The following is an 18279-nucleotide window of genomic DNA, read 5'->3' on the forward strand; positions in this document are numbered from 1 at the left end:
GTAAGTTCCCAGCTGGATAACGCACCGCTGTGCGAAGCGCTAATTAACAGAGCTGGGGATGTTTACAGGCCAGAACAAGAGGAGTAACGGCAATATGAAAGCCGATCTCCGCTTGCTGATCCACAGCCTTTCCTTGAGGTCTGCGGGGGGCAGGGACGCTGCACGCTTCACTGCCTGCTTGTCACTGGGGGAGAGGACTGGTTCGCAACCCCCCCGTGCAGTAATCATTAGTGGGGAGTGTTCCCCTCCGCCAGCCATGCTGCTGCATGCAATTCTGCTGTTTAACTCTGCTGGGCAGAGAGAGAAGGGACAGGCAGCAAAACATGCGGCTTTTCAGGGATTCGTCTGCTTCTGCTCCGAGCAGAGCGCAGCTCCTGGCCAACCCCTTCCTTAGTGGGCTGAAGCAGGGGCTGGCAGGGGAGCTGGGGACACTGGTGCCACCACAGACCGGCCGGCTTTGCCCCTGGCACTGCAGGCAGGCCAGGGAGATGGGAAGGAAATCTCTGGCCCTGGTCACAAACTTCTTCTGGAGGACAAGGGAGACCAGGCAGCCAGTAAGGGCCAGCTGCTCCCGCCACTGTGACTTGGGCCGAAATGAGGGTTCAAGAGACTTAACGAGAGGCTTCCCTGCTGTTCAAGGCAGGGCACAAGTGCTTGGGATGCTGGCAGCTCCCTCACTTGCCAGACAGAGAAAATCTTGTTTTATCTGGAGCTTTTCTGAGGCGCTGGGCTGAGCAACATTAAGACCTCCCTGGGGTCGAACGCTTGGGAAGATGCTCTGTGGAGTCTCCCGTCAAGGCTGGGTGGTGCAAGGCCATTTCTGCAGCAGCTCCATGCCCTCTCAGACCTGCTGGTTACACCACAGGCAGCCAGAAAGCTACCAAACAGGTGAAAAAAGTGCACGGCTGGGGAAGGGGAGGCACTGCTGCCTCTGTTTCATTAGGCGTTTGGTGTTGGAAGGACCAGTGATGAAATGGAGCAGAGCAGAGGTGACACAATTTAACAGTGTGGACACTTTTGTAGAGCAGTAAAAGGATGAAAATAAAATGAAGAGATTAATCTTCCACTGCGGGTCACATCGCTGCCAAGAGACTGGTGCTGACAGGGGCAATTGGACGAGGAGCAATCTAAACCTGTGCTATGATCATATTTCAGCAGAGCCAGGCTTACGTCTGTGATGAGGGATTTCAGGAAGTTGGCCTTGTGCCGCAGCGGGTCGTGAACGAGCCCATCGCAGAAGGAGACGATCCCGTGGGGGAAGTTGTGCTGTGCTAACCACGCTACCACCCTCTGCTTCTGCATGTCGGGGCGGCCCGTGACATAGATAATGAGGTAGCCGAGGTCTTGCCAGTGCCTAGAAGGAAAGCCACAAGTCAACGGATTGCAGACCGAGAGCAACGCCAGATTAAAACAGACCAACTGCCCCAGCCCCCGATGCTGACCTTACAACGTCGACCGCTCCAGCGCGGACTTTGGGGTCGCTGCCCATGATGGATACGCTGGCTGCAAAGGAGCCGTCGATGCTGAACACCACAAACTCCGTCCCCTTCGGCAGGACTGTGATGTAGCTGTCTGCATATGTGTGGTCACCCCTGAAAGGGATGCAGGTATTTATAGGCATCAAGATACAGAGGTTCTTTCAGGAGGTATCGCTGAGTCCTGCCAACCCCAAAGCAGCACCCAAATCTGGCCCAAAGCTTCTAACAGCAATGCCACCCTCAGTTACAGCAGTGACAGGCACTGTGTGAAGGCCTCTGCGTTAAAGTTGGGTTTGGAAATAGCGCTCCAGAGCCCTGGTGTCAGCGACTCAAAAAAATACCCCCCAAAAACCATTGCTGGGTTCACCACTGAAAAGATGGTTCTCTCCTCCCCCTTCCAGAGCAACTGGAGCTGAGCTGGAGCCCTGGGCTGTGAATTATGATGAGTACAAAGTTCTGTCCCTCAAGGACAAGTTTATGGTCTTTAAAATACGCTCAGTTGTGCAGTTTTGCAGATGACCGCAAGGCCATGCGCCTGTGGTGCAGAAGGCCTGCTCCTGCATCCTGTTGCTAACACAGGAGTCGGAATAAAACATGGATCTTCCTCTTACAGCTGTAGAGTACAAACGGCTTTGTCCCTGTTGCTGGCAAACCAGGCTCTGAACCCACCCAGCAATCAGAGCCACCCCACAAGGAGGGACCATATTCTACAGTCATCAGATTCCACTTTTGTTCCTCTTCCAAACTAAGCCCTGGCACCCCAAGGTACCTCACCTGACCACCATCTTGACGGGGTACACGCCAATGCCCAGGCGCCGGTTCTCAGGGATGACGTAAGAAATCCTGCCACTGCTGTTGCTGATCTCAGTGTCAAAGTAAACCCACTCTCCTGACGGTGGCTGGGTCATGATGTGAATGTCCACCTGGGAAGACAGCAGGGCTGGGTCAACAACAGCATTAAAGACACAGATGAGTAGAACAGGCCAAGCATGGGGACCTTCCACCCAAGCCCCTTTGGATGGCAGCAGGGCTGGGTCCTGCTTCACCCTCTGCACTTCACAGATCTGAGCAGCACCCAAACATCAGGATGCTGGAATGAAGCCTAGCCTTGGTGGTAAAGACCTCCATGATGAACGCTGCTGCTGCTGGAAGGAGGCACCACGCAAGTCTGAGCAGGGGAACGTGGCCAAGATGCAAAGGCAGCAAACCCTGTCAGGCACCAAGGGAGCACCGACCAGCACCGCCTTTGTCTCTGTCCCCCCCATGGTGCGCAGCCCCCATAGCAGACACAGTACCTTTTCTCCTGTGAGCGTGACCATATCTAACGGACCATACATAAACCTTCCAGTTAAGGTCTGGGGCCCATCTTCATTAGCAATGGTGTCATTTATCCTGTGGTTGGCTGTGACGTTCTGCACAAGTCAAGAGGGAAGAGGGGGGGGGAGAGAAAAAAAAGTTTGCAGTGATGGACAGCCTCACACGGAAATGCCAAATACAACCAGACAAATTGGAGCATGGGTTTCTCTGTGCCATTCCCCCCCTCCACTCCACCCACAGCTCTCAGCTTTAGAAAAGAATTTGACCTGTGGCAGAGCTGAAACACCATGCCTCGCATCGACGGGGTGGATTTGCGTGTACATGGCTGAAGAGCCAATTTCAGTGGCAGTTTGTACATGCAATTCTGATACTGTCTATTAAATCTTACGCTTTGGATTTAAGAGGCAATACAAACAGCTGCCAGAGAAATCTGCTGACATTGTTTCAGCTCTAGCAGAGAATTGCCCTCTTTCGGGAACTGCAGACATTTCCCGGGAGCGAAGGGCATTTACCGAGCAGAGCACTTGCATTGTTGGACTTTGAAAGACATTCCGTCTTTTTCCCTGACCCACAGCCAACGCTTTCTGTGTTTTACACAGACTTGAGGCCAAGAGGAAATCTTGCTCGTACCCATCTTTTGGGTCGCTCTTTCACAACTACACGGGTAGGATATAACCACTAATATATACCAGCAGTGCAACGTGATCCTCTGTCTCTGCCGTGGACAGACACAGCCGTGCCCACGCTGGCCGCCTTCAGTGCCGTTCTTGCAGCCCAAATCGAAACCCCTCTACACGACAGCGCTTCCCTCTGCTGCAGCCCCAAAACACCCTTACCCGGAGCTTCACGTGCGTCCTCTTGCGGAGCCACTTCTCACGGGGCTTGGAGGGGGTGAAGACAGACACCTCCTTCCCATCCAGCTCCAAAACGCTCGAGTTCTCGTGCCTCATCACCTGCGGGAGGACAGATCCCACCGACACTTCAGCCACTTGCGCAGTGACCCCCCTCCTCCTGCCCACGCTGTTCTGCATCTTCCGAGCCAGCGCTCAGTAAGGGCAATGCCTGGACAGAGGCAGCCTGAGTTTGCCTTGTCAGCTTGCAGGTTTTAGACTGCTCCCTTAATTGCAAGGACAAGTGGTCTCTTCTGAACTAGCAAAGCCTGCGGCCAGCGCTGACTTAATCCTGGCTGGGACGCAGCTTCTTTAGATTGTCAGGAGGTACAAAACTGATTCAAACGCAGCAGGACGAGCTCTGCACTTAGATATCTGCCCTTCCTCAAGGCGTTCATTATTCTCTTCCCACGGTCCGCGAGGGACTGGTCTCCTTCAAACACATGTTTTCTGCTGTTCCCATAACAGATCTAGCACCGGCTGCTCTGACCAGCCTCATGCCGACAGGTGCCGTTCCTTCAGCTCATTTCTTATTTCTATTTAAACACATTTTGGACTGCTCCTGTCCCATGGCTTTTACTCCTCTCATTTTGAGAGGAGGCAGAACTATTGATTTGACCCCAGCGGAGGCACGGAGGGGTCCGCTCGGCCACATGCAAGGCAGCATCCAGGGTGTCTGTCCATCCTGACCTCATCTCCAAGGCTGACAGAGCTCAAGGACTTTGTGCCGGTGGGATGTCACCGCACCAGAGCAAGGATCAGAAGGGGAAGGTGATGCCCACCAGCCAGCCTTTGGAGGCAATTCCTGCCTGTCACCAGGGTGCGGGCAGGGATGGAGAAGCAGGATTAGATCCTACCTAGACTGCTCTTAAGCTCTAGAAGGGAAAGGGAGGAATAACACCACAGACCCCAAAGGCGAGGGGACATCTCAAAGACGCCTGTAAGACTGGGAGGTGACCCCGCACAGAGAACTCGGAAATCAGCAGTAGTCCTTAGTGACCCCGTCCCTCCAAAAAATTAAGGAGCACTTAAACGTAGGCTCTTTTACAAGGTCTTGAACATATTTTGTGTGGTTAGCAGCTCTCCAGCTGACCAAGGCTGTAGTGGTCTGACACAGGCCAGCTCGCTTTGCAGAGCTGAAGCTGTTTTTCTTCCAGGGAAATGGAAAAAGGACCCCAGGGAGGATGAGCTGGCTGGGGAGAGAGTTCATGGAAATCCAAGATAAACAAAATAGCAAGTTTTACTGAAAATTATTTCAATCAGGAATCTATTTTGAGTCCTATTTGGGCTTGTTTTAACAAGCTTTAATCTTGAGAGGCTAAAACTATTCAACAGTTTACTTCTACATTTTGTCCAGAGATAACTTTCAAAGGCAATTAGAAATAAGTCCTTATTAGGGGAAGAAGTGGTGCAGTGCTCTGGAAGGACCGCAAGACAACAGGGAATGAGAAAAATCCCAGTCTCAAGATAGAGACAAGTGAGTAGAGACAGGCACCGGGGAAAGGTGGTGCCAGACTACCCAGGCAGCCACCGGCAGGCTTCGAATGGATGAAGAGGTACTTCAAGCCGCAAGATATGAAGTGCCACGCTGTGCTACAGACCCAGGTTTGGGCTGAATCCCAAGTAATTGGCTATTTCTTGAGTAGAGCATTTTGTGTCCGAGACTGTCATGACTGTACCCACTCATGCACAATTACAGGTCTCTCTGTCTCTCTCTTCAGCCCTATTAGGCTGAGTTTGATGCGGGGCTGGGGTTTCACAGCAGTGGATCCAGCAAGGTGTGTGCAAGCACAGAGATGTCTCGCTGGCTAGATACAGCCCGGGAAGAAAGGGTTTCACTGGATTATCACTACCGCTCAGCTACCACCAGCCCTGACATCTCTGTTGTTTATGGTTCCCACACTGTTTGGAAGATAGCACTGAAAGAAAGTTTGCCAACAGAATCATAAATAATTGAAAGCTGCTGTTGAGGAGGCTGGAGGAGAGCGGGGACAGCTTAACAGCTGAGCTAACACAAAGGAAACCCAAGTGTCGAAATGGGCAACACAATCCACAGAGTTGCTTGTAGTTTTGTTTTTTCCAGTTCCGTGCTCTAAGTATCATTCCTTGGGGGGTTCATACTTTGTAAGGCAAATAACTCCCCCTCATCCCCAAGGAACTGAAGGAAAAATATTTCTTTTAGGAAAAACACATTTTAAACAGCAAATTCAAATCTCAGGCCAGATGTAGGTTGATAGAGCCTGCAATTTCAGACTCCAGACACCAGCAATCCCCATTTACCTAGCCCCAGGAGAACTGCTTTGTACTGGAGGAATGAAGGCTAAATCCCAATGCAGTGATGATGGTCTGAGTTCCTAGAGGAGACCACAGTAACTTAGAAAGCCAAAATGGAGAGCCCATCCCTGTCTATCAACTCACATCAAGTTCATACAAAACTTCTCCTTTGGCTTTATCCTATTTGGTGCTATTTTTATTTGTACATCAAGAAGTTTCGTTTAACATTTCAGACTTGAGATCCAAACTCGCACACACAGAACAGCTCACTTCAAGGAAAAAGCGCCACCAACTTTTGCCACTCTGATCTGATAGGAAACAGCCCTGGGCTCGCTCTATGGCTCCCTGTCGAGCCCATCTGAAACCTGCTCCAACGATAAAACCCAGACCCAAACTAACCAGGTGTGACAACACATGTCCGTGAAGTTTGCATGTGTGCGGCTCTGCTAACAACACAGGTGAGGAACAAAAAGAAGGGGAAGAAAATGGATCTGCAGTGGCAAAGGATATTTTTTCATCTCTACGCGTCGAGAGTCATGGAAGGTGCAGTGGAAAAAACAAAGAGCCCAAAACATTTTTCAGCCCAAGGGAGATCAGGGGAGGGAGAACGACCGTACCTGTCTCAGCAGGAAGGAGACAACGTCTGTGGACTCCCAGTAGCTTGCGTGGAAGAGGTGCGGCAAAGCGACTGTTGGGAAAGCCGTCAGAGCGTCAGGACAGTAGAGAGCGTAGTCGATCCTTTTGGTTCCCCACCACTTGGCAGCAACTAGAAACAAAAGACTCGTTCAGACAAAGGGGGTTCACACGTGTGCGCAGCCTCCGTCACAAATGGTATTTCGAGGCTCTGGCTCCTCGCTCCAGGTACACCGGGAGGTTGCTCCCTGGCTGGTCGCACTGCTAAGAGGGAACAGCCGACCCAGGGCTCAGTGTTTGCTCAAACCAAGGGCGGAACACACAGGGGCACCACCACTTGAGCTCTCCTTTATTTAAGCAAATAGGAAGGCACTAAAGGGCAGGTATTAATTGGCCATTAGTCCAGACCGCAGGGAAGGGGTCCAAGGCTCACATGCAGTGAGCCTGGAAATCCACGTGCCAAGACATAAGACAGAAACGCATCTCCCTGGAGCTGTGGGAGGAAGGGTGTGTGCGCTCTGCTCACCACAGACATGCCCAGGCCATCTCCAGCCCTGCATCCAACTCCTTTAGCTTTCACCAAGGAATAAAAGACTCTTTAGCATCCAGATATTGGCCACACTAAGGAGGATCTGAATACTGGGAGCCCACGTGAGATGCTAAAAGGCACCATAAGGCAGGGTGCCATAGCATGTGCTGCTGGGATTGGCAGTTCCCAACAAGTCCTGGTTGCCCTTCTGGGCTACCATATTGCAGGCAACCGAGATGTCCAGCCCAGCCTCCCCAAGAGCACAGCCTCTGTAGTGGCCAACAAGAAAAGTGTCCAGGGGTGCCGGGACTCCGCTGCACATGGGACTGAAAAATACACTGGGACTTGGGTGGGCAAGGTTACAGACAACACAGAAGAGTTTCCCCCTGCAGGGAGTCAACAACTCGCACACAAGTGACCAACAGCCACCGTTCACCCATGGGACACCACCACACTTCAGCGCTGCCCTGAGCTCTGCCCATGCACACATCCTTTCCAACTCCCTGGCAATGAGGACGTCTCAGCCCAAAGCCCAGACCCCAAAGGCATGGGCTGCTTTCCCAGCAGTGAGGAGTCCTCAACCCCCACGCGCTCTGGCCTGGAGAAGCAGTAATGGAAAGAGAAGATGGATCAGATCAAGAGAGCAACAGGAGGAGCTGTGTTTGCATGCAGGTTGCAAGCTGGGGCTTTGACGAGGGCTTTCTCAAACTTGATTTTCTCTGTGACAATGTTCCGTTTATATGGACTTCCAGGAAAGCTGCCACGTATAAGGTACGATCCAACAAACCCCTCTTGTTAAGGTAAATCTAGCTGGTGATGAGCACAGATGCTGAACTGAAAAGATGGACCCACCAGCTCCTTCCAGGGACCTGCACAAAGCTCCCACCACAGCAACGTGCAGAGGGTTATGGCCCAGCCCAGGCCGTGCTGAGTGCCCAGGCCACCCTCATCCTAATGGCCCTTGCTTTTCTGAAGAGCCGTGGGAAGGAGGAGGGCATTGATGGATCAACATGGCTTTTCCAGAGCACATCGGCATCTCCTTGCAGCCGCTTATGACTCCCTGTCTTCCAAATTGGCAGCTCCTGGTCGTGTCCCAATCTTTCATTTCTCATGCAAGTCCCCAGCTTGGGTAATTTCAGATTCTTTGCAGGAAGCAGACAGGATTTACTTTTCCATGCTCAAAAGACAGTGGTGGAGGCAGAAGTGTCATCCCCACAGCTCTGCCCAAAACTCCTCCTCTTGCCAAGTTGTTAGCTGTGTTATGATCGATCTTTGGAGCAAAGTGACAGAAATACTTGTTAAAATGCAATCAGAAATTGCAAGTGCCTCAGTGAAAGCGCACAGATGTGTTGTGAAGTTCTGTGACTATCGAATGACAAAGGAGGTCGACTGGAGTGGATCTCTCCAGAATACCTGTCTTGATGTCCAGGTCGGATATCCGAAGAGCACAGTCTGCAGCCTGACTCCATGGCCCTTTGAGCTTTCTTCCCTTCGAAGGGGTTTCATGTTTATGCTGCCTACGTCGCTTGGACGAGGTTTGGGTAGGGGATTTGTGAGGGAGGGCAAGTTGGGACAGAAGGCTAAACCCTCTACAATGATTAAGGTTGTGTTTGGTTTCTAAAAGGAAAAATAAAATTAAAAAAAAGCAGAAATGACACTTAATATTACAGCACGCACACATGCCACAGGCAACACCAGCTTCATCCTCCAGAAATTCACAGTGCAAGGGAAGCTGCACCCTAGGGGGGGCTCGCAGGAGGGAGCCATGGTTTTGCGGTGCCCCCCTGGACTTCCTCCGGCTCTCCCTGTGGGATAGGCGTGGACCACATCCAACCCTCAGTGCCGCAGCTTCACATTACCACCGTGTTAATAAGGTCGAGAGCAAGAGCTGCAAAGCCAGAGCCGCAAAGCCAGAGCCAGGGCTCAGAGGACACATCGGCACTCGGGAGGTGAAGGAAGGGGCTGCGACAGCCCTTGGGGCAGGCTGCACGTGGGGTCAGGGTGCATGCGCAGCCCATGCCAGGGCTGGACTCCTCCTCTCCGATCTCAGAAACAGGTTTTGACGGTTGTGAAGTGCGTAGAGGAATAAATTACACAAACCAGAAGCTAAATAATTGGGGAGAGCGTGGGGAAAGCAAAGAGAGGCAAGCGTTGCGTGGGCCTGATCCTGCCGTCAGCTTGCAGAGGCAGGATCCCTCCGTTGCATTGCGTCACGCAGGCCTTTAGGCATCACCCTGGCGTAAACACTTCCTAACGAACAACCACAGTCCCCCGCTTTCCCTCCTGGCCGGCCGAGCTCGGCAGCTCTCCGTGGGTGTTAAACCAGCACTAAACAAACACCTTCTCCCCCAGGAGCCTTTTTCCAAAGCAAATTAATATTTAGCAAGCACTTGGCAAGATGTCTTACCAGGACAAATATAAGAATGCACAGAGGGAGCGCGGCATCAGCTATCGGATGTGCTTTGGGAGAGAAAACCTCGTTTGTCTGAGTGCAGGTAGTTTATTTCTGCCGCTGAGTGTCACCTCAAACAGGGCAAGAAGTTATGGCAGCCCTGACCTTCAGCAACTAACACTTGCCTCGGGGAGCGTTATTAACCTCAGCAATTAATTATGAAGTGAGTCCTTCATAGCCCTGTAGTCTAACGTGCCAGAAATGGAGTATCTCTAAATTTTTGCCACCTTCTGGGACAAGAGTTTGGGCTGAAGGTGGGTTTTTTTGTCGTTGTTTTTTAATTTCTTTGGTTTTCAGCCTTTTTCTGTCTAAGTTATCAGAGGTCCTTGAGGACGCAGACTGTTAATCTCACACTTCAGCTGAAATGAAGAAGGGGCTGAACCACTAACAAAGGCTCTTGTTCTCCCCTGTAGTAGCTGGGAAGTTATACAGGTCTTGGGAGAAATAATAAAAAAATCCCTTTTATTCCTCATTCGGCTCTGGGACATGGGTCATAACTGGCTGACTCTCTGAGCTGCCCTATGGGCTCTAGAAGAGCTGAATTGTTAATGAAAAGTAATAAATAACACAAACCTGATTTTCCTTTTCAGTATTACAGAGGGGTTTACTCATCCCCATTTTTGCGGGCCACATTTAAGCGATCTGCATCAAGCCACACACCACGTCCTGTGTTATCAATCTGGCAGTGCTGATCCCGACCAGTTCTGCATGACTTATCAACGGCAGCACAGAAACATCCCTTTGGATTAACCCTCACCAAGCACAGCAGCCAAATGGTACTCAGAGTTATCAATTATTATTATTTTTTAACAATTTATCACCAGCACAGTCCAACATGCATAACACAGCGGTGGCCCCTGTATTATAATCAAATATATCATCTGTTCCTCCAGGAGATATGGTAACACGCGGCACTGACTGCACCAAAACCGGGTGAAAGTGGAATAATTCAAATTTTTTGTTATAAACGGCAAGTATAACCCCAGACAGACAGATAGACAGAAGCTGCGTGGCTCTGGCCCGGTGCACGGTGCTGAGAGAGCGGTGCGGCAGCGAGCGGTAGTCTCGGAGGGGGCGAAACACTTACTGTTGGCTATGTTGGAAGCAGTGTAACTGTCTGCCATTCCTGAGACCTGGCTGGCAATGCTGATCTCACTGGCTCTCCGGAAGCCCCTGAACTGAGGGGCTGAAATGGGGGTGGACAGGGACGCGCTTTCCATGAAGACGGCACCATGAGACTGAACAACATCTGCTACAAAGTTGAAACAGGGAAATCAAAATATTAGACCAACAGACAGAGGCTGGGCAAGATGAACTCGAGGGGAGGAAAGAGGCAAACAAGGCTGGTAGATGCAAAAACCTTTCAGAACTGATTGGAATGAAAAAAACATTTCGTCGGAGCTCTGGTTTGAAAAGAAAGCAAACACCACAGCAGGCAAAGAGACATGTGGCTGGAGGAGCAGTCTTTGATTGAGAGAAGCAAAATAAGTAGCTCAAAAAACAAATTGAAAACCCCAAAGAAAAATCCAGGCAGACTTATTCAAGCAGCAATAACAGAAGCATGTGTCATACATACAGATGTGAATATAAACAACTTCATATATTCACATCAGGACAAAATAACCAAGGTAAGGAGAACAACAAGAAACAACCTTAGAAAGGGGATATTTGTTTTCTTGAAACATTTAGACTTAAATGAACATCTCCAAGATAGAAGCATTAATGGAAAAAAAAGAAGAAAAAAAAAATCAAGAAAACATTTTCATGCCTGGCAGGGACTAAATTTGAACTTGTGTTGTATTGCTAATGGATACAGCCAACACTCGTTAAACTAAAGTAAGGGCTATTGAAAGAAAGGAGTTTGGTGCTGAGCACTTACATCTCCAATCGGTGTTGGCGGATCAGGGAGCAATCAGTCTCTGTGAAAACAGAGCTTCTTTTGTACAACGTGCAAGTCTGGATTTTTAGATCCCAACCTCAGGTTTACCAATGTGTGGCCTAACCCTTTAGTACATAAATACAGAAAAGGAAGATTTAAAGTCAGGCTCACATGGACCTTATACATGTATCGGAGGGAAACGGACCTAATATGTTCAGGATTGGCAAACCGAGAGATGCTGAAAGTCACGATAAAATCTCTGCCTTTCAGTCTTCTCCCCTCTGTGGATGCTACGAGGCCAAATTGTCTGTGAGATATCCCAAGATCCTGCACTGCAGAGGGTTTGTAATGCCAATACCAAGTACTTCATAGCAGGCAGCACCGGTATGACACTAACATGCAAAAGCAAAGCTACTTACTATCATTTTAACATTGCCCATCTCTGCTGTACCTGAGGAGCAGCACCTGGACTTTATTCCCAGGTATCAGACAGGGCACGGGTTTGTGCCCAGGCAGGCAGTAGATGCCACGGGGAATGCAAGTACATTACTGCCACACGCCAACATCCTCTGCCTATTTCAGCCAGTTTAGATATCCTTGGATTTCATCCCAGTATGCGGCTGACACAGGGCGTTGTTTTGGCAACTGTTTTATTTTAATATCAATCTTTTTTGCTTGGGGCTACTGACTTGCTTCCTCCGATCTCCCAGTTCGCAGCAGCAGTGTCTGTGCCCACACAAACCCTGCTGCAGCGGAGGTAAAGGGAACGTATGAAGCAGCAAATGTGTAGCTAAGTGTTGGTAAAAGAGTTCTGTTCTCTGCAGGGAAAATCAGGCCACAAGCTGCTCTGTGTAAAAGCTTCGTGGACTGCAAGATCTGAGCCCTAGCGGGAGCCTGACCTGATGATGAGCTGCACACACTGCCCACGTTGTGCCTGAAAGGCCATTACCAGCATCACTTTCTCAGCACTTTCCTCCTCTTTTCACCTTGCCTTGAGCTGCTGGCTGTCAAGGCTGCTACCAGTATCTGCAACCCAGCCAGCCCCACTGGGCCAGCACAGCTTTCTTACTGCAGAAAGCACCAGCACAAGCAAGAGGAGACAATTCAAGCAGAGGCTGCACTCGGAGAACATGAGCCGAGCCAGGAGCTGCGTTCAACCCCACAAAGGTCTCAAGGGTAAAGGGCCTCGTTCCGTTGCTGCATGACCTGGGACAACCCTCTCATCTCTTCCCTCGTTACCCCTTCCTCTCTTTTCCCTTACTTATACAGACGGTGAGATCCTTCTGCAATGATGCCCTTGTGTCACATCAAACGGGTGCCCCAGCACCGCTGTAACACGAATGATGACCATCAGTTTCCCTGAACTTGGTCAGATGCAATGAGAGGTTTGGCTTTGTCTACACTAGGAAAAATGCCAGGTTCAGGTTTAACTAACACCTACCAGAAAAGCCTGAACTTCTTTCTCTCCCTCAAATATAAAACATCCATGGCTTGAATTAGGAAGCAGCGGGAAGACACACTGAAGAGCATTACGGCAATGCTACACAGGAGAAAAGGCTGGGCCAAATGTGGTGCTGCCTGGGTTGATTATGGCTCCAGCTCCATTAGCGTTGTCTTTACTTAGCTCTGCCTGAATTTTATCTCCTTTTTCGAGGGCCCAGAAAGTGGAAAGTGAATAAAGAAAGAAACAGTGGTGTTTTGGGCTTGCTCTTTTTAGCCAATCTTGCTTTCCTGGGCCTGACTGGGGATTTTTGAATACAATGACTTTGAAGCAAAACCCAACCTCAACAGCCCTTCCAACACCATCCTAGCTAGTGTCACCACAGGAGTAATTTTCACTCCGATGAAAGCCTAACCTCTTTCAGCATTACTGAACTGTTCAGCTTAGTATTGCCTGTGTTGATGGCAGGAGTCTGCTCTGCAGGGGATAAACTGTCGCCCGACAGCAGCACTTGTTCCCATGCTCCAGCCCACTTGAGTTGCTGTTGTGTTTCTCCCTTTTCCCAAGCTACACACCCTGAAAAAGGACAGTTTCTAAGAAAAACAAGGGCCAGGAAAAGGCAGGGCAGGAAACGTAGACAGAAAACCTGTTTGTGCATCACTGCCCCTTCAGCCAAGCTTCCTTGTCCCCAAAGCTGCAGTGACAGCGACTTCCAGATAAAACCCTGGGACCTGACTTGTAGAAAAAAAAAAAAAACCCTAGCAACATGTTTCCTAAACTCCATGCATTCTTTGCACCAAATCCCTTGTGCAGCACCGCTCTTGCAATTTTGAAACCAAGGGGGCTTTCTTGGGGAGTGCGGTGACCAGGGTGGACGTCGCAGATGCTGCCACGCCGGCACAGGCTGACCCCAGCACCTGCAACCGCTCCTGCTCCTTAAGGGCCATATCTGCATTGCAGAGGTGGCATCCCCAGCCACAGCTCAGGTCCTGACAATTGGGGAAGGTTTCTCAGGCAAGCACTTCCAGCCCAGGGTGAAGTCAGACGGCTGGACCAGGACCAGCAGTAGCCAGACCTTCATCAGGATCAGCGGTTCATTTGGGTCGCTAGACAAGGACAGAGGTGCCACTGTTTTACTGCACTGGCTGGAGGGTACTTTGTACCCTGTCTGCGGGCAGACTTCATCAGAACGAGGAAGCTTCAGCAAGAGGAGACCTGGCTCGAGCGGTGCCCTGAGCACCCCCTCTCCCAGGCAAAGGACCTGCCGCTGCTCGAACTGCAGCACGCACACGTCGGGCCAGTGCAATGAACTGAGATTTAACTGCGCTTCCAGAAGAGGTGACGTAAGAAGCAAAATCACCTTTTTTTTTTTTTTGCCTACCTATGGATCTTTAATACTCGTTTCAGTTTTCATTTATGGACTCGTTTGTCAATGTTCTTACTAATTGTTTTCCACTAAGTGAACGGCACTGGGCCACGCTCCTAATGTACTGCTGGCACTGCATAAAGTCCGTGGGGTATCTGAATGGCAGATTTCAATATGTGCTATTTGCAGGCTGAGCTGTGGCACTGAAGTGGGAAATACTGAAAGCAATCAAAAAATATGTGAAGTTCAATAAAAATAAAAAAATCAAAAACCAGAAAAGCCAGCCAGCTGCTCAGCACAGGCCAGACCCTGCTTGCGCTGGAGTCACTGGTCAGCCCTGGGCACTCTGCAGTCGCTACCCTGAGGTCAAGAGCCAGATAAATTTCTGTTGTCCGTAAGTTTTTGCCATTCCGGAAATTTCCTGCAGTCCAGTGGCTGAACTGGGATTCAGCACTTGCTACAGTCAAGCAAAGCACTGCTGGGCCACACTGTGCTCTTGACACTCAAGCTAAAGAGCAGAGAAGCTTCTGAAAGCTCTGTCCTGATAGCAGGATATATCAGATGACAGCTAAATGGCATTCCATCAGTGACCTCCAAAGTGATTAATTAATAGTACCAGATCCTTTCCTTCTGCTTTGTTACAGAACATCACGGCACAGGCAACATGGCAACTGCATACCTAAAAATCATCTGCATCTTCAAAAGACAAAGGGAGAGACTATCTGGAATAGTCAGCAATGTTGCCATCCTGTATGACCACATAACGTACTGGACTGCTCATAAACAGCAAGGGTCAGCATGTTAAAGACAACAAGGCAGCAGAACCAAGCTCTCAGTGCAAAACACTGAAAAAGGGGTGACAACGGGCAAGTAAGACACACAGGGAAGAAAAAACTAAACCAAAGTCAAGTCTCATTAAAATCACAGATGTAGCACCAGCCACAACCAGAATAAATGAGGCCATGCAGCATTTATGATGGAAAATAAGGCAAAACAAATGCATTAAACTTTGCTTTTAAGGCAGAAGTCAAGAAATCAATTTTTAAAAGCCAACATGTATAGCCACCTTGGGGTCTGAAAGCCTCATTCACTGTAGTCAGCAGAGCCACAAGGAATCTCCAAACACAAAATACTCAAATGGACAAAATCTGTTCTGACACAGACATTAATTAGACTTCTGGCCACGGTGCAGCATGGCTGACTGCTGGGGAGACACACACTGCAGACAATCAACCCGTTCCCACGGTGTACACCGCACGAGCAGGGCCACCCAGGGACTCCATCTTGCTGTGTCAAAGCCTACTTCCAGCAGCATAGCCACTACAGATGGAAAAAAGTAAGTACGTGGCGGCAGTCTCCCCTTCCAGCATCAACACCGGAATGGGACAGAGTTTGTAATCCCAACTCGTCCTTTGCATGGTGGGTCTCCCAGACCGGGTATACCCAAGCATGATCCCAAGTAGTTATTTCATGTGGCACAGCCTGAGACACTGCATGAAGATTTCAACTCCAGGAGGCAACAGTATGATCTCCAAAAAGCACCCCAAGTCCCCAACACCATAGACAATACAAAAGTGTAGATTACACACACTCAGCAAAACCAGCACTTTTATTGGAAACATCTTGCCAATTCAGTACGGGAACGGGGATACTTGTTTCCATGAAGCTGTCCTGGTGCTGGAGAGCACCCAGAGGGCTACTTTCCATGAGGAGGATGGGATTGTTCTGGATTGTCTCAACTAGAAGCAGATGGGAAAAAAAAAACAAAACAGAAGGACAAAGAACAACAGACATGCGGCCACGAAGTGTTAACATACGAACAGTTACAACCGAGCACTTCAACTATGAGTCTTCAATGAAAAGACAACCTTCAAATAGAGTGAAAGAAACAAAACATGGGTGACTTTCCAAATAGACCCACATCAGAGAGATTAACTGGTAGCAGAGAGCACAACGATGGCATTTCAACAACAAGAAAAGGGAGTCCTCTTAACCAGCTTCTCCAGTGAGCCAAATGCATAAATACCCAGCAGATCCAGAGAAATCTTTTTACTACAAGGGGGAAAAAATATGGTGTAAGGGGAGATTTACGTGAATCGGACTCACAGCCTACACAGTGCACAGCACAGGAGTAAGCAGGGATGTGAATTTGATTTCACTCTGCAAGTTGGTTGTAATGAAACAGGGACCCAACATTTAGTACAGATGGGAAAAAGAAAAAAAAAAAAAAGCCTAAGAGGCTTTCTGAATCGTGGACTTTAAAAAAAGCTATCTGCACGAGGAAATATGCACAAGCAGTCTTACAGATGGTTTTGTACATCACTAATTATAATTGAGCACCTGAATTTTACGCGATCACTAAATCATATAGCTTAATTATAGCAGCAATTAACTTCTCTGGAGCGCCTTACAGTGAACACTAACTTCAGTAGCAGCTTTGCAAATCATAGTTAGAACAGTCCTTCTGGGTAATGTGTAAATCACAACACTGAAATTTTGACTCTAATGGAAAGGAATAGCCTGTTACTTTACGATAAGCAAACGAAGAGGCTTTGTCTTACACGAGAATAGAATTTAAAGCTGCTTTTTTCTCAGTTTCATTCATCACAGCAGAGCAGCATGGAGAGGGTTTTGAAATCACTCTACCCTTCTCATAGTTGAGCTAATTGCTGTTTAACTCCTCTCCACTACATAGCAAGTGTCTCTCTAAACACAGTCAACTCAACAAAGGTCTAGGGAGGCACAGCAAACTAATAAGATCCCTGCTTGTTGCACAGAATGATAACTAGAACGCAGGTTGCTCAGTGCCAACGGGGCTTCTACCTCTGGCTTCAGTGGGAACAGGGGATTTGAAATGTGTTTAAGAGAAAGAAGGTGAGGTGTTTAGGATTTTTTTTCTTTTAAAGAAGCCACCTGCAGCTGATACCTAGAATACACCCAAAAATCAAATTGCTTTTCAAGTTGCTATAGATTCGCTGAGCTGTTGTAACTGGACTGGGTACAAATGTAATTGTGGGTGGATCCATTTTTTAAAAGTGTTGCAGCAAGATCTTTGCTAAATTTGACAAGTGAGTGGGGCCTGTAGAAAGTATTTTATTCGCTTTATTAAACTTGGGTTTTAGTTTATATCCATTTAACAAATCAGACCTCCAGATTCAGCAACTACAATACAATTTTTAAAGATACTGGTACATAGGAGACCCCTGCTTTGCATTTTCAATTCAAAAATGATGCAGAGTATCACCAGGATTATTCAGCTCTAGGTACCTATTCCTCTTCATTTAGTCCTGCATGATTCAAATATTAAACAAACGGAAAGCTACCAGAGCTTTGGGAAAAAAACAACCACCAAATCCCAGCCTTTCTAGCTGGTGGCTTTGATATTCTACTCTGGTTTGCCAGCATGACTTTTTGTGTGCTGTAAATCTAGTTTTATAGTGGCAACTCTTAGTTGCAACGTTGGCTTTAAGTAGCCATTGACTAACAACCTCTAACAAGGGAAAAATTATGGTACAATTTTTCTTCCTGCTCCAAAGCCCTGACCCTGCAGGGAACCAAAGCTTTAGGTGAAGCAGAAAGGTCAAATTTAGTTCTGCACAGTGGTGAGCTTCCCCAAGAGCTCCTTGCAATGAGAGCCTGCATTGAAATGGCAGCAGACCATGAGAGTCTAGGCACAGAAGTGAGGTGAAGATGGTAGGAAATATAATTTATTTTATTAGATCAACTGCAAGAGCACTGATGTAATGGGAGCTGAGGCAGGCCATGGTCAGGACACAGCTGTTTTAAATGCAACCCAGTAAGACAAAAGGGCATGCACACAGCCATTTCAGACTTTGTTACTGCTGCAATTGGGGCAGAGCAAGTGAAGAGGTCACTGATGGCAGAGGAATCCTAGGTATCCTAGGAAGACAAAGTGTCTCACTGGCAAGGTGGCAAGGCACTGTCACCAGCCCACCAATCTGCAGTAGCCTGTCCCATGAAAAAGCACAGGTTACAACCAAGTAAATCATCTCATTATCT

General features: G+C 48.8%; 1 protein-coding gene across 12 annotated transcripts in view; it reads right to left on the reverse strand.

The window, feature by feature from the left end:
• Positions 1 to 18279, reverse strand: part of PITPNM2 (phosphatidylinositol transfer protein membrane associated 2) — a 142164-nt gene that overhangs the window by 5061 nt on the left and 118824 nt on the right. For 7 of the 12 annotated variants that reach the window (XM_087754946.1, XM_087754945.1, XM_087754939.1 and 4 more), the window contains 9 exons: positions 15849 to 15998; positions 10661 to 10825; positions 8535 to 8738; positions 6577 to 6725; positions 3632 to 3748; positions 2774 to 2890; positions 2253 to 2401; positions 1443 to 1592; positions 1171 to 1354 (listed from right to left, as the gene is read on the reverse strand). In XM_087754946.1, the coding sequence (XP_087611072.1) occupies positions 1171 to 1354; positions 1443 to 1592; positions 2253 to 2401; positions 2774 to 2890; positions 3632 to 3748; positions 6577 to 6725; positions 8535 to 8738; positions 10661 to 10825; positions 15849 to 15998 (1385 nt within the window). The remainder of the gene's footprint in view (positions 1 to 1170; positions 1355 to 1442; positions 1593 to 2252; positions 2402 to 2773; positions 2891 to 3631; positions 3749 to 6576; positions 6726 to 8534; positions 8739 to 10660; positions 10826 to 15848; positions 15999 to 18279) is intronic. The other 5 variants (XM_087754944.1, XM_087754947.1, XM_087754948.1 and 2 more) reach the window with 5 other exon arrangements.

Source organism: Nipponia nippon, unplaced genomic scaffold (assembly GCF_047370975.1).
Source record: "Nipponia nippon isolate SJK-2023a ecotype South Korea unplaced genomic scaffold, ASM4737097v1 scaffold_18, whole genome shotgun sequence".
Taxonomy (NCBI): Eukaryota; Metazoa; Chordata; class Aves; order Pelecaniformes; family Threskiornithidae; genus Nipponia; species Nipponia nippon.